General features: G+C 42.8%; 2 protein-coding genes across 7 annotated transcripts in view; both read right to left on the minus strand.

Annotated features, from left to right (window-relative positions):
• The window catches only part of pnpla6 (patatin-like phospholipase domain containing 6), a 46,693-nt gene extending 28,932 nt beyond the window's left edge, over positions 1–17,761 (minus strand). For 3 of the 6 annotated variants that reach the window (XM_065954244.1, XM_065954246.1, XM_065954240.1), the window contains exons 1-11: positions 17,684–17,744; positions 11,420–11,508; positions 7,728–7,781; positions 7,405–7,492; positions 7,227–7,309; positions 6,041–6,132; positions 5,039–5,179; positions 4,346–4,505; positions 2,703–2,783; positions 835–963; positions 121–201 (exon numbers count right to left, since the gene is read on the minus strand). In XM_065954244.1, the coding sequence (XP_065810316.1) occupies positions 121–201; positions 835–963; positions 2,703–2,783; positions 4,346–4,505; positions 5,039–5,179; positions 6,041–6,132; positions 7,227–7,309; positions 7,405–7,492; positions 7,728–7,781; positions 11,420–11,467 (957 nt within the window). In that variant the 5' untranslated portion in view covers positions 11,468–11,508; positions 17,684–17,744. Of the gene's footprint in view, positions 1–120; positions 202–834; positions 964–2,702; positions 2,784–4,345; positions 4,506–5,038; positions 5,180–6,040; positions 6,133–7,226; positions 7,310–7,404; positions 7,493–7,727; positions 7,782–11,419; positions 11,509–16,905; positions 17,073–17,683 lie in introns of all 6 variants that reach the window. The other 3 variants (XM_065954253.1, XM_065954250.1, XM_065954242.1) reach the window with 2 other exon arrangements.
• Positions 17,762–19,048: 1,287 nt separating this feature from the next.
• On the minus strand, positions 19,049–22,575 carry atp5pd (ATP synthase peripheral stalk subunit d). The gene is made up of 6 exons (XM_020654918.3): positions 22,457–22,575; positions 21,656–21,786; positions 20,155–20,251; positions 19,667–19,738; positions 19,342–19,404; positions 19,049–19,233 (listed from the first exon to the last, which is right to left on the minus strand). Exons 2-6 carry the CDS (start codon positions 21,775–21,777, stop codon positions 19,102–19,104), a joined length of 486 nt encoding a protein of 161 aa, XP_020510574.1. The 5' UTR covers positions 21,778–21,786; positions 22,457–22,575; the 3' UTR covers positions 19,049–19,101.
• Positions 22,576–22,890: the final 315 nt, after the last annotated feature.

Below are 22,890 nucleotides of genomic sequence, written 5' to 3' on the forward strand. Positions count from 1 at the left end.
TCGAGATAATGATGCAGAATTCCTGACCACACCACCCACACATGTTTGCACGGGACTGTCTGGTGTGCTGGCTGTGTGTGTGTGTGTGTGTGTGTGTGTGTGTGTGTGTGATAAACTCACATGGCTGAAGAGCTCATTGGTGAGCCCCAGATAGTTGTGTAGAGCCAGGACTGTTACTCTTTGAAGACGAACCATGATAATCTGACCAGATGAAACAGGAAGTGAGTAATTTGACGTTGTCAAATGTTCAACACTGATTTTAAAAAAAACAACATTGTGTGATATGTAAATACAAGCAGAACATCATGATTTTTAACACATTCAAACTCCACATTTCATCTGGAATAGCACAAAGACAGTCAGATGTTAAAGTGAGAATGTAATTGTTTTAGGATGGTTATATTCCCATTTTGAGTTGGATTCCAGCAACACGTTTCAGTCAAGTCCGCTCGGGGTCAACACTCTGTTCAGGGGCTCCTTTGTTGTATCTCGTGTTTCATAATGCTCCAAACATTTTCAATAGGTGGCAAGTCGCACATTAGGAAGGCCGGTTTGGCACCTGGACGCTTAGGGACGGCAGTAGCTCAGTCTGTCGGGACTTGGGTTGGGAACCAGAGGGTCACCAGTTAAAGTCAATAACAGAGTAAAATTGAATGTCCCCTCCTGGGTTTAATAAAGTATTTATTCTTCTTCTTCTTTTTCTAAAGAGCCATGCTGTCGTTGTACACCGCCCCAACTTTTTGGAAACGTTCTGTCTACATCACATTCAAAGTTGAAGAGTTTAGCTAACCCCAACGCTTAAACAGAATCAACAGAAGGACACACACAGCTCACCTGGACGACCCGCACCAGGCTCTCTGGGTACTTCTCGAATATAGCGAGGAAGGCTTCAACGGGCAAACGTAGAACAGTGGAAACCTCTGCAGCCCGGGCCGACACCGTTCTGTAAGGCTTCTGGTGGCCCTGCGCACAAAGATCACAAGGAATCATCGTCAAGGCTCTCAACACTCTGATACTTTTATAAAACATGCTATCAAAAGTATCAACCTCTGTTATGCTTTAAGAAAACAAGAGATTTCCAGTCATATTTTTAACCCAAAGCTGCTGCATGAGAAAGAGGGAGAGAGAGCAGCAGTTGGCCAAATCCTGACGTTTCAAAAGTCCTTTTGGTGTCAAGTACAGAGGCAAACGTTGCGTTCACAGACAGACAGCAGAGGAGTAGACTCTGTCTACATTGCACAAATTAAGTGGCCATGTTTGGGTACAAAGACTTTGCCAATGTAATTGTGCAACTGAGACAGCATGCAAACTCCAGCATTCCATGAGTTATGAATAAAGAACTGTATCTCATGAATGATTTAAGGCAGGACAAGAGTACCAGGGGCCGGGGTCAGACTTGAACCTGCGTTCGCTGTGACGAGGACTTCAGACTCTGTACAAGTAGCATGTGTCATAACCGCTAGGCTATGACAATTTTAGGTCAGGACAACCCTTCAATGGATTTTCAGAAAGTAATTTAAATGGAAATCTTTATGATTGACATTTTAAACCTTTTCATTGGACGATGAGATTACACACGAGCCCTTTTCAGAAGCGCCGTAACTAAGCTCAGCCGTCATCTCATCTCTGTACATTAATACTGATTCCTGGACAGCGTAATATTGGTGTCCCAGTCAGTTTCACGATGTGTTACAGCATAGGGCGCCACAGGAATGAGTCCTAAAACCCGGAAGTAAGTTAGCATTTGAGCGCCATGGGGTCTTTGAATGGGTTTGTGGTTAGACGCCTGAAATAAGGTCTGTGGTTAACACAAGCTTAAGCGATGTTGCCGTTTTGTTAGACCACATAAACTACGTTAGGTAATACCCCCACTTGTGAATTTTGAAGGTTGCTAACAAGTGGCTAAATGAGACTTCAGTGGTTGTCGGGGACATTAAAATGTCATCACGGCGGACACAGAGGTCGGGAACTCTCTCACTAGTCGGAGATGTCTCATGTAGGTTTAATCTTTAGGTTAAGGAAAATATTATGTTAACAAACAATTTATCAAGCTACGCAGATTATTTTATCGGAGATCGTCTGAGGAATAACGGTAGTGACGTCGGTCGGCCGCATTAACGCTTCAAACATCATAAAATTGGTGTTCATCTGTGAAAATTATCCTGCTGAGCAAAACGCCTACGCTTCAGAAACATGTGTTTGCCACAGAGCTTATTTTCTGCAATGATCCAAAATCCAATGCAAAAATCCCATAGGGCGAATTCTCAATAGACGTCAAGGCGATGCTACTCTCCCCCGCTGGCTCAGCTGATCCCATCTCTCCTCTGTAACGCCTCTGTTACTTTCTCTGGAGACAGAACAGAGGGGGGATCACTTCCTTCCCCTGTAACACCTTCACAACATTCAGATTGAAGGAACAAAGTCTATAGAGGGGGGTTTGAAACAACAGTCTAAATATGTCTGGTGATTCAACCCAGCCTTGTCACTGATTAACTGCAGATCAAAGTAGGAGTCACCTGACACAGGTGGAGGCGGACGGGTGGGGTCCCACACACTGATATCAAGGTAGCATGTCATCAAGAATGAATCATGTGTATGCTTGAATACGGGGAGTTTGTGTGTTTAGTTGTGACGCAGCAACCTTGCACATGATAATGGCGTGTGTGTTTGTGTGTGTGTGGAAAGAAGTGGGCGTGGCTTACTGTGATGACATCCAGGATGCTGAGGAGGCTGTGGACACTGTCTCCAGGGTAAACCTCTTTCACCACACTTTCTTTGCCGTCCTGGAAGACAGAAATTAGACATTTATTTCAGTGTACAAAGAAGTAAAAGAAGAAACCTGTGTTTAAGTTTGCAGCAAGACCTGAATTCATTTCTCAGCCCTCGTCCACCTGTCGGCGGGTATTTTTGAACGCGTAGCTTTTTCCGTGCTTTTAAGTCACTTAAAAAACTCTCGTTTAGTAAAACTCCTTCCAGCGTGAAGATGTTCAGAAACTCTCTTTAAGGTGTTTCTGTGTAGACGGGGAAAGCAGAGTTTTGTTCTTGTAACGTCACGCTGTGCGATTAGTGTGATGGCAGACGTAACCAAACTAGCGCTGGTGCTAACTATGCTAACTGGACTTTCTACATGCTCACACACACACACACACACACACACACACACACACACACACACACACACACACACACACACACACACACACACACACACACACACACACACACACACACACACACACACACACACACACACACACACACACACACACACACACACACACACACACACACACACACACACACACACACACACACAGTTACTCTCCCACTATGTTGATGAGCAGAGACACCCCATTGGACGACGGAGGTCACTGCTGACGTTCCAACCACACAAACCCCACCGCCAATGTCAGCAGTTTGAGACAAGATCAGGTTGGACTTTGGGGTTGTTTTTTTTTTTGGGGGGGGGCGGCAGTAGCTTAGTTTGGGGCGGCAGTAGCTCGGTCGCCGGTTCAAGTCCCGGTGCGGACCAAGTTTGGAAGTTGGTCTGGTAGCTGGAGAGGTGCCAGATCACCTTCTGAGCACTGCTGAGGTGCCCTTGAGCAAGGCACCAAACCCCCTCCCCACCATCAGCTCAGGAGCGCCCACTGTGTGTTGCTCAACATGGGGGATGCTAAAAACAAAGGCCAAAGCAGTTTGGATGTCTTTCCTAACAACTTCTACGACTACAAGCAATATCTGCAGGCTCATGTCTTGATGATGATGGTTTAAACAACCAACCAAGAGGAGTGCAGGTGGCGCCCCATGTATTGAAGCTGTAGTCCCCCAAGCGGGCAGCCCAGGTCCGAATCCTACCTGTGGCTCCTTTCCCGCATATCATTCCCCCACTCTCTCTCTCTCCCTGATTTTCGACTCTATCCACTGTCCTATCTCTCCAAAAAAGGCACAAAAAACCCAAAAATAAATATATATATACTGTATATATAAAAAAAGAAACTATCGAAAAAGGCAGATGAAAAGAAACAAAGGAGTGGTATTGGGAGATGCCCAGGTATCGGATTGGTATCAGACCTCAAAAAGTTGGATTGGTGCCTCTCTAGTTATTGTTTGTTACTTTCCTAGTTTCCTGAGATTATAAAAGTCAAATGTTAATTAAAGCTAATCACTGTTAAAGCCAGAGCTCCCCTAGTAAATCCCTTATTAGCTCTGCTTACCCTTGTGAATTTAAGTTTTTACTGCAAAACACTTTGAACCACATAATTTTAAAACACAAAAACCACTTCCCAGAGGAAATTCACAACCACTCTGGGTACGTGAGCGGGCATGCACACATGTGCTCGCGTACCGTTCCAGTAAGGCACAATTCTAGTTTCCCGTCCTGAACCACGTAGATGCTGCTGTCAGGCTGGCCCGGCCTGAAGACGTACTCCCCTTGTTGGAACTGCACAAACACCATGTGTTTACAGAGTTCAAGGAAGAGCGGCTTCTCAAAGTGACCCAGAACCCTGCAGTGAAGGAAAACACAGAGGTGAGGAGGAGGGTTTTCACACACACAAAGACATGTGTGAATCTGTCTGCTTTATTAAAAAAGTAATTTTTTTTATCTGTGATCTGTTGAGTGGAATGTTTTTCACTTAGATTGCTAGGTAACTGCTTCACAACAGAAGCAAACATTATATAAGCTGGAGTGATGCGTGTCTTTTACAGGAGTTTATCATCAACCATGCTAATCAACTTGATCTTGTACTGACATGTTCAGGCCTTTAAAGACTAACTGCCTTCTTGGCTAGGTCACCCTTGTGAAAAAGATCCTGATCTCAATGGGTTATTTATCTGGTTAAATAAAGGTTAAATAAAAAATAAAAGTATTTTTTTTAATACTTTATTGCAGGCTGTTTTACTACATTACAAGTTGTCATATTTCATCACATTTTGTTCATCCTGGCACATTTTTATATATAATTTTTTAAACATACAAGAAAACATACAAGATGAAATAAAATAAAATTCAATAAAAATCCAAAGAAAAGGTACCTACCGGACATTTTTGAGCATGTAGAGCACCTCGGAGGGGAGGTGGGAGTTGGCCACGTCAAACTCAGTGAGGTCCGCCTCCAGCACCGAGGGAGGGGGCTCCTTGGCTTGTAGAATGGGCACTTCCTTCTTAAAGCGCAGGATCCTACACAGGAGGGCAGTGAGCGAGTGAGCGAGTGAGCGAGTGCACCACTGACAATAAAACAATGCAATTTTCTTAATTCCTTTGAATCAGCAGCTATAAAAATTAAGATTAAGATTTACTTTTATTGATCCCCGCAAGGGAACATTTCAGTTAATTTCCCTTGTTATCAAGGCAGGTGATGCAGCCACTGTAATCAATGACAGGCCCGGTTATTTCTAAAGCTGAAAGAATAATCTACAGCCCATCCGAACAGTGTACAGTCTCAATTGCACAATACACTGCCATGGATGGAGTCCAAGAATTAACGATACATGCTCTGCTTTTGCCGATTGTACCATTGGAGTTCCGCAGGGATCGATCCTCAGACCAATTTGATTTAGCTTGTTTGACCTGCCCCTGCTTTGCCCAGAGGTCTACTGTATATACAGATGTACACATATGACACAGTTGTCTACATCTGAGCTTCCAAACTCTCTGAAGTCTTAAGCAAAACAGCAGTTTGGTTAACTCGCTGTTGTCTAACTTAACGCGAGGGAAAACTGTGGCATGAATTTCACTATTAAGAGAAATAAAACACATCAACTTCTAGTTTTAGGTGAAAAAATAGGTAGAATATTCAAGTATCTTTTCATAACCATTGCTTCTAACTAAAACATGAATGGTAGAGCTATCCTGATGAATTTAAGACGCATCAGGCATCAATGACCTAAAGCTGCTTCTAAGCTCTTTATTCACTCAATGTTTTTTTTCTCACTTATCTTACTGCGTCACAAGCTGGTCCGAGTTAGGAGTGACCACACTGAAACCATTTCACACTCTTTACAAACTAAGAAAATTATTTTTTCTCGTTTTCAGATTTACTTTTTGGCAATGTTGAGCATCTTCTGCTTCTTCTTGAGGCGTGGCCGAGAGGAGGAGGCGGTACCCACCAGGGAAGAGGTAGACTGTGAGACCTGTCAGGAGACATACTGGTTAAAATGGTTTTACCATCACGGCAGATGAATGAAGTCAGCGGTAACGAGGGATGTGACGATACCTCACGACACTGTTGAAAATCAAAACCAATGGACAATTGAAATCAGTGAGATGAAAAAAATGAATCGCAATTCCCTTTTTTAATCAGCAAATGTATGCTATGTACCTTTCACCACCTTTTTTCAAGTCTATCACGTCTCTAACATCCTTAGCAGAATGGAGACGTACAGACAAGGCTACAGCAGATTACATTTTTGCAGAGGATGATGCACACTTTTGATTTCCACTCTAGATTAACTAGTGGAGGTTCTCTATTTCTCTTTCTTTCTCACTTATGAGTCTCAGGTAATGTCTTTGCAGGTAACAGAGAACGAGAGAGACCTAAGGGGACGTAAGATGATGCAAGACAACGTAAAGGTTCATGCCTCTCCAGAGGGTGCTAATTTAGCTGTTTTAATTACTCCTGTCACTGTGTAATCTAATGTTATCAAAACTGAAAACAAAGTGACCTAGGACAAAAAGGTAAAGTAAAAGCATCACAAAAAGCAGTTTTAATAATAATCATAATAACTATAATTTATACTTTATTAATACCGCAAGAGCAAATTCAGTTTTAAACAGTTTTAATGAACATGAACACAAACACAGGCCGAAATACACACACATGCACAAACAGGATTCTATGGACATGCATTAATGGAGAGGTCTCAGAGTGAGGGAGCTGCACACAGCGAGCGCTCCAGAGCAGTTTTGGGGTTAGATGCCTTGCTCAAGGGCACCTCAGCTGAGCTCAGGATGTGGACTGGCACCTCTCCGGCTATCAGGCCTTGGTCCGTGCCGGGACTTGAACCAGCGACCTTCCGGTTCCCAACCCAAGTCCCTGCAGACTGAGCTACTGCCGCCCCAAATGACAAAATATTGTTCTTTTTGAACATAAACTGGGTTAGACACCCTTACAAGAAGAGTGAGAAAAATCGAATCGTGAACCCAGTGTTGTAAATCGTATCATATCGTGAGTTGAGTATATCGTCACACCTCTAGAGGCGATCACGTCTCTCTGTCAAACACTCACTTTGCGCATGATCTTCCGCCCGTAGAACATGACTTTGTCCCTCTTGCGAAAGCGGTATTTGGGAGCCTCCTGAGCTTCGAGGTCTGTGAGGAAACAAAAACAAACACATGATCATAGAAATAGATATTCCATTGTCTAGCTCCATGACGGGTTCTCAGCGCTCTGAGATCATACTGACTTCGAAGCTGGATTCTCCGCAATACGAAGAAGATGAGGATGGCGATGAGGACTATGGCGATGCCTGCGCCAATCACCATCCCCACCATCTGTGGAGAGACGAGCAAAAGAGGGAGAGAGACGATGAGTGTGCACACAGGGTTACAAGGTCTCATGCTGTCTGCTGAATGATGTTTCACACACACATCATTATTTAATCTGCATGCTTGTTGAATCGTTCTCTTCTCATTGTGTAACGTGTGTGCTAGAAATACAACTTCCTGCAGGGGTGACCCAACAGTGAAGCAAAGGCAATGTGAAAGATACCTCACAGCGCACACTCACCATGCTCGTCTGAAGTTCCTCCTCCACAAATGACTTGAAGTTATTAAACCCGTCCTGATGTGACAGAAAAATACAGAGAAATTATTCATTTCACGTCAACAACCACAGCTCCCACAGCTCCCACAGGCAGCGTGTCATTAACTTTCTGGCACACACAAAGGCCACCAGTAGCTCAGACATTAGACAGAGACTGAAACCCTGTGAGTGGGGCCTGAAGGCCTCAATCTCACTGAAGTGTAATGGAATGTGGGAATAAGGGATTTGCCGTGGAGACCGGCACGTCTGGATATCAGGAATATGAGAGGAGAAGGGGATAAAGATTTTTACATTTCATCTTCTCCAAAGTTTTCCCCCCTGCATGTGTGGCTCCAGCTCTAATTCTCATGTCTTTTCACTTTCCACTCCTGTAAACTTCTCTGCTCCTTTTAATGCAGACTAAGGGCCTGGACACACAGAGACACGTCACTCCAAAAACGCATGAGCGCATCAGCTGGGAGGGCCTGTCTCTCTCTCTCTCTCTCTCTCTCCTACTTTACTCTACTGTCTTATCTCTAAACAAAGGCATAAAATCCCCTAAATAATAAACCTTAAAACTATAAGTCATAGCTCACAGGGATATGGGGAGGACTGAGGAGGACGAGCACGTTGGCTCTGTTTAATAATCTTCTTAAGGAGCTCCCTGGTGTGCACCTGTGTCGATCTTTTTGTTTGACCCACTTTATTGATTTTTCATCGAGGACTGAAAACGAAATGAGTAGACTGTTTCCAGGCGAGCTCAGATAGGAGATCCTCCGACCCGCCTGACGTATGAGCTCTTACAGATGGTGCAATCCTGTCATGATGTCCTTATCTTGTCTTATCTTCTCCTCTGACTTGTGTTTTTCTACAGCAGAGTGTGTTGTATCGTACTGTAATGCATCTTTGTTGTTTATTTATTGAACAGTGTAATTCAGTGGTTCCCAACCTTTTTTGGGATCGTGACCCCCCCTTTGACTTCACAGAAATTACCCCAGACATCCAAAATACAAACAGCTTTGTGCTAAAAGTCAACATTAATCTCAGAGCACATTTAGGCTTTATTATGTATATTATTGTGGACAGAAGAAGAAAAGCCGGGATGACGTTTCTGCACAATCTGACGACGGACAGACGGAGACTCTGAAGGTTCTTGTTTTGGCGTTGGCTTTAATGTCCCGCAGTGTTCAAAATATTTTACTATAAACTCTATTTTCTATTGCTGAATACCTTGAAATTTCAGGCAACCCCATTTGAACTCTATATGACCCTACATGGGGTCAGGACCCCGACGTTGAGAAAGCCTGATGTAGTTGCACATTGCATATTTTTCCTCATATCGTGACGCCCTAACTGCAGGGAATATGAAAATCTGAGCAGATGAAAATTTATATTTTACCATGCAGAGTGCAGAGAATAATAAAGTGACTTTAGACTTTAAAGTGAGGGTTTGCAATTTTTGAAAACTAGCATGGTTTTGAAAGTAGCATTCCCTCAGTGCTCCGTCAGCACCCGCCCCCTCCCCTCTGTGCGCCCTCAAAAGCCACGCCCTCTCACTCACATGCACGAGCGCTGTTTCTTCAGAAGCGGACCTCAGCTCATCTCTTGAGTGAGGGCTCATGCACGCAAGAGGTAGAGAGTGAGCAGGGAGACAGGGAGACGTCTGATTGGTTCATCAGATTGGTACCTAGTGGCGGACATTGGTTGAAGTTTTTACAGGCTTACAACTGTTCCTTTTTCAGAGAACATGAGTTATTCATTTCTGGCAGGACCTAAAGAAAATTTATACCAAAATCTTAAAAAGTAGATCTGGAGGAAATTACCAACATTGCCTTTAAGTCAGCCAGAACAGACTTAATCTGGCTACTAAGATTTTAAAAAAAACCAGGACAGAATCCAAAGGAACTTTGAGCGGTCTGGAGTCCACAGTTTGCAGGTCAGCACACAAGATAACCTGCGCTGAATAATATGAAGCAAAGTGCTCCCCTAACGTGGTCCAGGCAGTCTTGTCTGGCCTTTAATGTGCAAAAACAACGTCACCCTCGGGTGGTATGTCTGTAGTTATGTTAGTCCCACAGATGCATGTCAGGAGTTATATGGTCTCAAGCTGCGGTGAGGGGATGTAACGTCCCGCCAAGACATAATTCAAAATGATGGACTGGAGTTCTGAGTCAGGCGGAGAGAGACAGAAAGCAGCTGAGCATGAAAGAACCCGCAGGAGAAACGATAAGGGGGAAGAAAAACAGAGAAGAAGAAGGAAGTGGTGGACTTCTGCTGCATTGTTTCTCAAAAAGAAGCAGATAAACATTTAAAGAACACTCATAGAAAGCAGCAAACGTATCACTTGAACTCAGTGACTGCAGGAAATAACCGATTTACTCGTCAAAACAGGATGATCAGAACAGGGAGTGGAAGGAGCCGGTCACCAAGATAAGCTTGTTTCTTTTAGCGTTAGTGCATATGGCCATCAGGTTATTTCAAGAGGAGTAATATATTTTTAGTGTTCTGGCTGAAAGCCAATGACACGACATGTCTGTTATCAGTGGTTATTGATTAGTGTGGGAGGAGCTAAGGGTTATTTGGCAGTAAAAGTCTAAGCTGGGCGCTGAGAGTGGAGCTGACAGATGGCTGATTGCAGAGGCAGGCTGGTGCACCGCACAACAAGTTTATATTATAGCCAGAGGCATCAAGTAGGCGCAAAGGAGATTAGAAATGAGAGCATGACTGTGGAAATTGTACACGTGTGATTTACAGTCAGAAGATAATGGCTCCTCTAAATGTACAAGCTGCAGTCCGACAAACAGAAAGGGTAAGTGTCTGAAGTGGTTCCACAGATGCAGGCTGCACATTAAATCTTCCTGAGTCGCTTGTTCCCATTTGCACCTCACAGCACGAGACTTTCACTCAAAGTGTCAACTAAAGCGCGCAGAAGAACATACTGGCAAACAGAGAGAACGTAAAGAAGCAGTTTCATATCGTGCATTTCATTATGCACGGATATCACACAGATAACATAATCATCACCACCTTCCAAACTCAAAAGTGGTGAGTTCAAGTATCCCGGGCGTCTTGCTCCCGACTGAGGGTAAAATGGATTGTGAGATTGACAGACAGATTGGTGTAGCGTAGAATTGTGAAAAAAAAAACATTTATGCAAAAAAAAAAAAAAAAAATTGAGATTCTTATCTTCTGACATTCTAAATAGATTCATAACTTCCAGAAATCGATTTTTGTTTTTGGCCAATCAGTCACTCCCTGCTAAGTCATAAGGCTAGGTCTTTGAAAATAGATTCTCAATGGAATCTTGTGACCCCAAGAATCAAAATCGAATCGAATCTGGGAGAGAGTGTGAGGAATGACATGAGGGAAAGGAGCCTGCTTGGAGGACTCCGTACATGGGGCGTGCCCCAACCACTAGGCCACCCTTGCAACTGAAAGAATGAGATCATGGATACAAAGGGCTGAAATGAGTTTCTTCCAAAGGGTGTCTAGGCCCAGCCTTAGAGATAGGGTGCACTCTCCTTTTAAGGGATGAAATCTAACAGGAAGCATTTGACTTTGCCTTTTCTGTGACACCCATTCTCAAACTTCAGTGGACAACCTTCTGTTTCAAGGCTTCATTTACTGCACAGGTATACTTCATTATGGAAATAAATAACAGCGGGGCACAAACCGACCTCTGGGTTGTCTCCCTGGACCTCTTGTTCCGAGGTACTCTGTCCCATTGTAATCCTGTTTCTTCATAGGGATTGTCCATCAACGGCCACTACAAAAGAACACAGACATACTTTATTTCACTGGTCAAAGAAGGAGAAAACACGGGTTAGAATATGAAAAATAAAATGGTATAACACGTGCTGGCTCACTGTCAAACATTTACTGGGACACAAGTCACAAATACATTGCAAACATATTGTTGCACTTTATTCAGTATGATGGAGATTGTTTGCAATTTCTTTGGTTGATAACAAGAAAATTACCCAATATTGGGCGCCTAGGACTAATAAGGGTTTTTTGGGGCCGATACCGATATGGAGACCAAAAATCTAATACAGATACATCGGTCGATATATTTGGATCTATCTTCAATCTGTAGAGACAGATATAGATAAACACATTTATTGCGTTGATCCCTCAGATGCCGTTATCAAACACTTGAAGATAAGATGGTCGCTCCTCTGGAAAGTAACTGTGTGTGCATATCCGTACATCACGGCTTGACACTCTGGTGATTGATGATGCTTGTTGTTAGGGGTGTGTCCAGACTTTTCTGACTGGGATGGCCCAACTGAGACACGCACACACACAAATAAAAATCAATTACGACTACCGACATATTGCCAATTAGTTCACTACATGTAAGACAGAGTGCATTACCCTGTATTATGAAATAGATGTGCAAACAAAACTGATGCAGCAGGATCGTTTCTGTTGGAGTATTACACCCAAAAAAGCACAGTGACACTTTAAATGGTCAGTCAATTATTAGTCAATTAGAGTTATTTGTTTGTTGTTGGTATGACAGATGTGTAGATTGTGGCTACTGTGTTAGTTGGACCTTGAAATGGTCTACATTAGAGGTGGGGGAAAAAATCAATTCATGTAAAAATCGAGATTCTTATCTTGTGAGGTTTTAAATAGATTCATAACTAACTTTTTGGGCTAATCAGTCATTCCCTGCTAAGTGCTAATGCTAGCTCTTTAACTCAGTAGGATGCCAAATGGAGCAGCAAGAAATTCAGTCGATTGGAGTAGATCCTGAAGTATGTACTCATTCAAAAATAGACTTTGAATTAGTACATACCAGAATCTTTAGACACCCAAAGATTCCTAGCCCTAGTTTACACGGTCCTTAATTTTTTTTTAAAGATTTGTTTTTGGGCTTTTTGTGCCTTTATTGTAGGGATAGGATAGTGGATAGAGTCGGAAATCAGGGAAAGAAGTCATTTAAGGATACCTTTCCCATAGAAAAAGACAGCTGTCATTAAAAGTAACCCATGAACACCAAGATTCCTTCAAGTGTTTGTGTCCCCACCAACGCTGTAAACCTAGTGGAAACACTGTGCACGTATCATGGGTTTGTCTTTTTTGTTATTGTGAATTAATGATATTTGTCATTAAAAAAACAAAAAAACCCTGACATAGGATGCTCAGATTCATATGTCTCTGCTTTGGTATCAAACAAGTATAGATTTTTTCTATGTTTCAAATTCTGGTATCTTGACAAACATAGACCTTGCAAAGTTATTTTCCTCTCCATCATTGCTGCACTCACACAAAGTTAATAAGACATACAGTATGACATGCTTGGAAGGGAAAATAAAGGAGATGTTGGAGACATAAGCATGCCTCCATGGTTCTCTCTAAATCTCTAATCATGAATGAATTGGGGCAGTGAGGAGATCATCTCCCTGGGGGCGGGGGGGATGGATGGATCAAAAAAGAGGTGGTGGTTCTTTAATTCCACTCAGTCTCCTGATAGGCTTACATGAACCGGAGGATCTGGACACACTGATACTCATCTGACAAAATGACCCTCGCTGTCCCTCCCTAATCTGCAAACGTTCCTCCGCAGAGTGAACAGTAAAAATTCCCCTCATCATGTTTGTGCATCTCTCCCTGATCATATGCTCTCTCTCTTTTCATGAACAAATCTAGGTTGTTAAATTGATTGTGCAAATTCCCTCCAACAAAGAGCGAGGGCAGCCATCTGGAGGGTTCTTATCAGCTGTGTGTTTGTCTGTGTGTGATTGAGACAAAGCCTGGTCCAGCGTCCTGTCCTTGGCAGTGTGTTGCTGTAGGATGCAATGATCTGATCCCTCTCTGATTCTGGCGCTCAGTAAAGACATTCAGTGTGGTTAAGCAACAGTGCCTGCCAAAACCTCTGCCCTGAGGCATGGCTATGTAGTGTGTACCAACAGCTTCTTGTTCTTTATCTAGTTCTATCACATTCACTGGTTTTCAGCAGCTGAGAGCATTGTTATGTTTTTGTTTGTGTGCTGACATTAAGAAGTTGTACTTCTGTAGTTCAGAGGTCATGAGAAAAGCCTTTCATGCCAGATGTCCAGCAGCAGCCGTGAAGAAGCTTGAGCTCTGTGTGGTTGTCACAATGGCAGAAATATAAACTTAAAGCGGACATGAAAACTTGTACAGTGTTTTTGAACATATATGTTGGTAACCTGAGTGTCTACTGACCCACAAAATGTGAAATAAACCCATCCAGTCCTTTGTTTGTGGTCGGCATAAGTCTTAAAACACGAAGAAAAAGGCTCTGTTTCAAATCCGCTCTCCTTGTTACGTCCTCCAGAGGCTAACAGCGGTGTTCAGCTCTCCCCAGGCCGAGAGGGCTCACCCTTTCGGCCTCATCTCTGCCTTTTCTCGGTCCTCCCCAACCTCCAGGCTGACTTAGATAAAAAATACCATCCCCTCCCCTAGTAGCTCCACCCATGGACTCCACCCCCAGCCTTGAACAAAACTGTTGTGCAGGTCTGCCATTTTTATTCTCACTACAGAGGAGTGATGTCTACGGGGAAAACTCAGGAGGGGCTCATTGCATTTAAAGAGACACACACACCAAAACAGAGCGTTCTGAGAGAGCTGGTTTATACAGGGTCACAAACCTCCTCTGATGCTTGATTCATGTTATATTCTGACCAAAGCACAGCACAGATGTTTCATTTAGACCACAGGGGACTGTTTGAAAAGGTGGAGAAGGGGGATAATATGTCCTCTTTAATATTCTTCCTCCCCATGGTGGAACATCTTTTATAGGCCCAAACCATCACAACTTAAAGCTAACAGCCCAGTCTAACCAGTATAACCCTCAGCTGCATGTAAGTGAGCTTCTCCGCTGAAGCTAAAATGGCTAAAGTTCATCCAGGTCGGCCACATACCTCCTCCCTGCCCACATCTGCCCGTTCAGACTGATTCAGCTGACACAGGCTTACACGCCATAGCTGGGACAACAAGCTTATTCACCGTCTACAGACACATAAACAGCTATGCTAGCTTAGCTCGCAGACGGTTCAATGATTTTCCACCCCCTGCTCTGACGACTCCAGCAGAAAGTGAGGCAGGAGGGAAAACAACCATGTTAACAACAGCAGCACAGACTTCCAGGTTTGCTGAGGGCATACAAAGCAGCCCGATGCACTCTCTATACACAGACTGTAAACAAACGAGCAGCGCATGCTAACAGCAAAATAAACACAGATCAGAGAAAAGAGGAGCGGCCTTTCTCATTCATATAAAGGATGTTTGAGCTTATGTCAACGTTGGTAGATGGGAAATATAACTGACTGCCATTTAGTCTTTAGATTTAAAGATGTTACTCAGCTTGAAAATATGGAATCTTTGGATGTATTTTACGCTGAATTTACTTTATTGACAGAAAATATCTGCCTAGAATACTCGCTGCAATATCCAAATATTGTCCTGTAACCGGCGAGTGAAGCAACAACATCTTGTGGCACCAGCTGCATCTTTGTCTGATGCATTTCCTGCCTAATGTATGACATCAGTGAGTGGAAGGGGGGCTGAACTGCTGTATGGATGAAATTCAATCAGGGAAAGGTTGGGGATGGGGGGTGTCCTGTTACATTAAGGACTGAGTGACAGACAAACCACGGAGCAGGATGCTGCTGAGCGGGACAAATCGTTTGAAGGACACAATCTGGGCGAAGAATTTTTGTTGTGTAATCTTTGTTCAAAAACTAGAAGAAGCACAAAGACAATATATAGACTTCGTAGGTGAGAAATGTGATCGTTTCTCCATTTAGGATTTGATTCCAGCAACACGTTTCAGAGAAGGTTGGGACCGGATGTTCATCACGCTTCTTCTAACATCACTTGATCCAAACATTGGTCAGAACTTCAGGGAGACGAGTTTATCACCTGGTCTCTTTGACTCCCGAGCCATGCTGTTGTAATACGTCCAGAATGTGGTGTGACATCGTCTTGCTAGAATATGCAAGGCGTTCCCTGGAAAATGTTCATCATTGATGGAGGCTTCACTGCTGTGCAGCACACTAATGCAATGGGCACTAATGCAATCATCAACATGCTAGTTTTTGAACTCTGCTCTGATAACAACATGTCATGATATGACCTTCACTGATGTTTCCAGAACCATCACACAGTCTCTGTTACTTGTGCAGCAGCCTCTCTTTCGAGGTTCGGTATGAGAAAGATGACAGCTGGATGTGAAGCTTTGCTCAGATGTCTCTCCTCGTCTCTACATTTTCTCCTGAGTGGTAATAACACCGTAAAGAAAGGCCTGGTTCTACTATCCCCCAGAGAGACAGTAGCCAGCCTATAGTCTCTTAGTGCCTCCCTCCATGCAGGCCTACTCCCATTGTTCTTTATGCACAATGAAGCCAGTGTTGACTCCACTGTCCCACGGGCAGACCTGAGCCGACTACTAACACAACCATGTCTGTTTTCACCTCGCACAATAAACACTCCAGGCCGTGAGATTCACAATATCCCCCTCAATCTGCACAGCTGAGGGGGTTCATGTTCAGTTTTGAACCCTGATTGAGATCATGGACGGTGGAAAAATAGCTAACACGAGGTAAATATAGAATTAAGAGATTTAAAGACTTAACATTATGAAAGAATAATAACAGAGGAACATGTTCTTGGTTGAAACATGCAGCACAGTGAGCCAAAAAGAGAACTTAAAAGGAAATCTATATAGCCTATTCACGGTGGTTAGGAGGTGTCAGGCTTCATCAAACTCCACAACAATAATGCAAAGAGATGCAAAACAAAACCGCAGCATGAGTGCAAGTTTATACTTTTTAGTAATAATATGAACAAATATTACAATGCTATTGTGTTTATACTAGAATACGCTTGTCGTATTTTATTTTCTCATGTTGCGTCCCTTTTGTATTCGTGTTGTGGACTTTGCATTTATCTTCTCTGTTAATGCGGTTGTGTGTTTTTCCCTTTTGAAAAGCGTTTTTTGGATATGCATTCCTCTGACAACTCCCGGCCGCCTTAGCTTATGCTATATTGATGACTGCGTTATTTTTCTCTCAAATCTTGAACCCGTGAAATCTGACAGATTCAAGGGTCAAAGTGTTTATGGATATGCAGTAGTCTGACACCTCTCGGCCGCCGTATTAAACTCTGACACAAACGACAGCAACATACTGACCAAGGTGAACTCAGGGGGCGACACCAGCTCAGATTTCCCTCCAGCCAAAATAGTTTGGCATAAATCTGTACGTACAGAGATGTTGCCTCACTGGCCTCTGGTGAATCCTCGGTAGGATTGTTGGGTTGTAAACACACCATGCCGGAGGGAAACTGCTTTACAGAGAACTATAAAAAAAAAAAAGTGGATTTTTTTTCTCTCTGGAAAAGCATCAGGCTGTTATTCCATGTCGCTTGTTCACACCAGTAGAGGGTGTTTTGACGCAGTGGTGTTCTGTTAGCAGGCTAAAGGAGACATGAAGCCTCATTAAGGTGATAGCAGCTACAAAGGTACACCAGGGCCGTGCTTTTTATGTCAACATGAGGGTTTTCCACCTAGTGAAAATGCTGACATTACGAATAATATTCTGTTTGGTTGAGAAGGGATTAAACATCTTTGCACCGTCTGGGACAGATGGCACCTGGCTGACTGTCCCATCTATAACGAGCTATCGATGCTAATGATAGCAGTTTGCTCTTATCATCATAATGGCAATAAATAAAACCTCTAAACCCCATTATAATGTTGAGATGGCTCTTTATCCCTGTTATGTCCCCTATTGACCTCCGCGGTTTGGCTGAGCTCCGTTATGGACTCCTTTGAACGGATAGCTTGTGTTTTTAGCTTCAGTTTCTCATCGTGGATAATGGAAAGCTGTCAGTCAAACACCACAACCTTACATTAAAACATCACTGACTGAAAACATTTCATAAAAATCATAAATTGAGAGTGCGTTTACCTGAGCTGATGGACTCCCGTCAATCGTCACTGACTGTCAAATAACACAGAAAGGGAATCAGTCCCCATGAAGCCCCTCCTCCTTCGGTCAGATTTCCGACCAATCAACGACAGAGGCGCTGTATAGAGGCACCAATGGGAACGCAATGTTGGGGGAAAGACTCTGATGTCCCGCCTACTTCTATGTAAATAAACAGGCAGTGTCCAATCGTTTTTTCAGGGGCATTAAAAGGTTTATATTTGATTGGATAACACCACGAATTACGACATTCTGCGTTAATAAATAAAACAGATTCAGTTTGATGAGATTTGTTTATTTTTTTTCCGACCCGCTGTTGAAATGTAAAAATGTACTGTATGCTATTAGAATAAGACGCTTTAAGAACTTTCAAATTAAAGTGGTGGATAATTAAGTTATTTCTACAATTTTTCGGCGTCTTCGACTCCGGAAGTGAATTTCCTCATTCAAATCCTCCGTTGACATTTCAGAAAATCCTCATATCTATCATTTAAATCCTGAAACCAAGATAATCTGATACACGGATACTCATGACTGTTACTTTTACTCAGCGCAAAAGAGAAAAAGGCAAAATACTATGAGTACATGTTCCGTGAGTAAGGGAACTACGCATCCCACAATCCATTGCGATTGCAAGAGACCCAACAAATCATAGTTTTGCGACCTTTCTTTGTACATTCAGGTTTAATGACATGTTTATAATGTTGATAGAAAATGTTTAAACATACCATACGGTGTTAAAAATCCACGAGCTTCAGTGGGAGCAGCGAGAGCTGAAGTTCGCGGGGACGGTAAACATCTCCATGGTAACGGCGAGCTCCACCAATCAGAGACATCCTTGTGACACTCCAGGGCAGTGGGTAGTGTAGTTATTTTCCCATTATCGCGATTAAACCAGGTTCTTTTTAAAAAACATCGTTTCACACTCAGGTAGCTCGAGGGAAATCTACCTTGGATGGTTTTGACATTATGGCTTATTTTAAAATCTGCTATGGAGAAAATGAAGGGACTTTAACTTTATTTTCCTGTATCTATGCCTTGTTTGCCGCAAATTATATCAAGAGAAGTATTTGATGTTGATAATTTAATTTAAAGTCTCCGTTACAAACAATCATGTAAATACAGATACCATGGCCAAATGAAAGTAAACCAATGATTGATCAGTCAGATTTACACAACTTGGTTTTCTGAACCACATAATGAACGTAAACCTAAAGCAATAACGCCCCCTAGTGGACAATACAAGCAACTTCCCAATCTTCCTTTATGTTTAAAGGCCCAGAACATTTGAGATACATTTTGTTTTCTAGATGTTAATGTCGAACAATTAATTAACATATACCCAACTTTGTTTTTAAAATACATAATCTTTATTGGGAGGCGGGTGTCCAGTAATAGGATTACAGTTCGGCAATGGGCTTGTGGGGCCAGTAGGGGTGTTTGACCTTGTCCAACTTGGTCTCGGGGAAAGTGTCATTGAGGTCGTCGACGGTCATCTGGTCGAAGGGGATCATGTTCTTGAACTTATCCAGCTGAAGCAAAAACAGAGGAAAAGACATGAGAAAAGAAGATCACAGTGATAGACTCAGATTTTCTGAAGAAGCCGATGAGGTGCTTAAGAAGCGTATCTGCTCGCTCACCTGTTGCTCATACTGAGCAATGCGAGCAGTAGATCCTTCAATGTAGGCGGATGCACTTTTGTTCTGTGAAAGAAAACAGAGCTGATTACATCTGACAATGCAAAACGATCACAGCAAATCAGATTTCTGCTGAGGAGAACGGCCTGTTTGGTGAGATTCAACCTTTTGCGCATGTTAAAATTCCACAATGTAAAATACACAAATCACAGCAAATTCAGGGGTAACAGCAGCCGTCTTCAATCCCATATCAACACTTTGACTTTACAGCGGCTCAGCTAAGCATGGTTTCAGTGAATGCACAGATTGATTCTGAGTAATTACTTACAGATTCAGCCTCCTGTGCAGTGATGGCGCTGGTCTGTGTGTCAACAGGCTGAGGGATCTGCAGGGCTTTGAACTGTGCATAGGAGTTAGGACAGTTAGGATTGAACAGGGCAACGCAAACCAAGAAATGCTTAAGATCTAATCTGAGCTCATGAGATCCAATATGATGACGACAGACCTACAAACAACAGCTAAACTGATGGGCCAAAAGGGAATAAAAGATGCAGACTGTTTGCATAACAAAGCTCTTTAGGCCACAAGTAACCTCCACCGACTGACAGACACAGGCTAAGGATGTTAAAAAGTTTTATTCCATGGCCTCTACAGATGATTTAATCATCGTATGAATTCATCTGGGTTCTGAGACGTACTTTTACAATATCAGACATAAAGGACACATATTATTCAAATGAAAGTTGCTACATCAGAAGTGGGACATTTTGTATAAGTTTGCACAACCGCTGAATCAAACAGCTGATTAAGGCTCACCTTCTTCTCGAACTCATCGACCATGCCGGCTCTGGCGACAGCGGCCCTGTAGTGACTCCAGTCGATGGTGGTAGGAGACTCAGGCAGGGAGGCGAGTCTGGTGCAAAGAGAGGAGGGTGAGTTTAACTGATGACTACAAAAAGTATGAAAATGAAATCAAAGATCCGTTAATATCAGGGTGAAATGATCATTTTAAAAAGGAGCGACTTCAAAGTTGGATGGTTTGAGGGAGACACACACTAAGACTAAGAAGGACAAAAGTTTCCCCAGGAAATCTATGAATGACTCAAAGCTGATAAGATCCACAAACACCCTGTGACCAGTATCTGCTGAGAGTTTAGTGATTTTCTTTCATGTGTAGATGCAATAACAGAACATTCACACACATGAAGGCCTTTAGGTTCTGCGTTCACAGATAACTAAAAGAATTGTTAACTGCAGCCCTAATATCATGTCTTATTTTACATAAGATATTAGATCATCATTTACATTCATTTATCTGAAACTGAAAATGTCGGGATTTATCCGGACTTTTCATGAGGTGAACGTGGCTTAAAATAAGTGAAAATACATTTTTCTGACAAGAAATTTGACAAGAGCTTTTGTAACTAATCTCAGCCGTCATCACATCTTTGTACATTAATATTGATTCCACAAAGGCTTAATATTGGTGTCCCAGTCTGTGAATTAACATTGCGTTTCAGCGTTGTGTAAGCACGCCACTGGGGGAGCTCCACATACACACAGAGTCAGACACGCCCACACAGTGCGGCACTACCTCGCTGGCTCTGCTGATACAGTCTCTCCTCTGTTACTACCTCTGAAGACGTACAGAGGAGAGATCACTTTGTCCCTCCATTACGCCTCTGCAGCATTCAGATTGAAGGAGAACTGCCACAGAGGCGTACATCTCTGGGATTTAAACAACACTCTTATGGGCAATATAATCAAGAAGGGGCGAGACATCTGATATCAGCTTTGTCAAAATCAATGACGGAGGAGAAAATGATCCTACTGGTCTTTTCAAGGGAACTATTTCAGGTGTAGAGCTGCTGCTGATGATGCCATGACATTGTTTTCATGTTTTCTTCGTAGTATATCCTTGAATAAGAGCAAATATTAAGCACACGGAGCTGAAACACATCTAAGTGTCCTTACAGAGGGAGGTGGAGGTTAACTTTCATAACCTAGCAACAAGAAGCGCCGGTGAAAAGTGCCCTGAAACTGAAGGTCGTTAGAACGGCCAGCAAACTAAACAGTGTTAGTGGACACAGGTCCTTAAGAACGCGTTTATGAATCGTCCTTCTGCTGCGAGCATGATATGCAGTGGACGCTGACGTGTTAAAAAAGAAGACAACTTAATGTAGAGTGTCTAAAGCTTCCCCCGTGCAGATGCCGTTTCTCCGATCAGCAACAAAGAACCCCCATCACAAAGCTGCAAGAGTTTAGTCTCGTCTTTGGAAACGTATAGTTAGCTTTAGTCAGTTGTTGTTGAACTAACTTTGCAGCGATGGCATCACTGCGGGTCTTCAGGGCGTTGAACATGCTCCTCTGGTTGGGTGGAACCCGCTCAGCAAACGCCACCCAGTCAATGGCCTTCAGGGCTATGCGACGACCTGCCATCCTGACTTTCTGAAAAACAGAACAAATCCAGTCATCAACATGATCCAGGGTCGGGATATCTTTGACATATCATGCAAATCTAATGGGCTGTTTATGAAGTACATCTTCTCTCCTATCCTCGTTGTGAGTGTTCATATCTTAAAGGACCAATCAGTAAGTGTATATCCTTACGTTTGATATTCTTACTTTCTATTCTACACTTTAGTAAACGTGTAGATGAAACAACATATTGAACATGTCTGAAGTTGCATTTGAATGAATTTGGTGATTTGGTAATTGAATTTCATCTGTAGTTAAAACCTCATTATTATTATTAACGCAACGCAGTGAGATAAAAGTAACCTAAGAATGAAACCAGTCCTCTGACATATCACATATCCTGTCAGGAAACACGTTTGATGAGTTTAAACACGTATTTCTTACAGGAGGTGATCAATGACACCTTGACATTTTGTTCCATTTAAGAAGCTAGCGGCAGCTAGCTCTGTTAGCCTGCTAGCCAAGGTCAGAGATGTCTCTCTGTAACGCCGAAGTCTCACACAAAAACAGTCAGAACGAGGCGTTTACTCTTCTATAACATGTACAAGCATGAACATGCACGCTGCATAAATCACTACCTAAACATATATATCATTAAATGTTCAAACATTTCAGTAAACCTCTGATTTAGCGTACTCACCTCGCTGTATCAAATGACGTCTGTGACAGAGCAGAGCAGCGGAAGTGCCTTTTCTTCGTGAGGAGAGCGGGGAGAGCGGCAGTGTGCGCCATCGCCCCCTGCTGGACAGACGGAGTAACTACAGTGAGCCCTCTGCTGGACGGCATGAACACCTACAGAGAACTACCTCCTCATGGAACTCTATTTAAGTCTGCAGCCGCAACTTTGTCTTCCAGAGTAGACCTGAAGCAGAGCTTTGCTTTCCAACTAGAAAGAAGAGGCCTACTACTAATTCAATGTATTTTATCAGAGCTGGGATCCGGTTGTGAAAAATCGCTTAATTCAATCATAATATTTAAAAACACAACCAGTGTTAAATGTAATTTTTTTAATTGTCTATTTTGGGGGAGTAACAGGAAAATCTTTGGTCATTAGACAGTTTTTATATTTATGTG

This window comes from Labrus bergylta, chromosome 1 (assembly GCF_963930695.1).
Source record: "Labrus bergylta chromosome 1, fLabBer1.1, whole genome shotgun sequence".
In the NCBI taxonomy this organism is placed as follows: domain Eukaryota; kingdom Metazoa; phylum Chordata; class Actinopteri; order Labriformes; family Labridae; genus Labrus; species Labrus bergylta.

What these genes read in the sequence shown, in the direction of transcription:
- atp5pd (XM_020654918.3), bottom strand. Translation starts at nt 21,777, where the DNA reads ATGGCAGGTCGTCGCATAGCCCTGAAGGCCATTGACTGGGTGGCGTTT. An exon ending in TCGATGAGTTCGAGAAGAAG is followed by an intron (nt 19,739 to 20,154) that starts GTGAGCCTTAAT and finishes TCCTATGCACAG; the next exon opens with TTCAAAGCCCTGCAGATCCC. An exon ending in TTGCTCAGTATGAGCAACAG is followed by an intron (nt 19,234 to 19,341) that starts GTGAGCGAGCAG and finishes TTTTTGCTTCAG; the next exon opens with CTGGATAAGTTCAAGAACAT.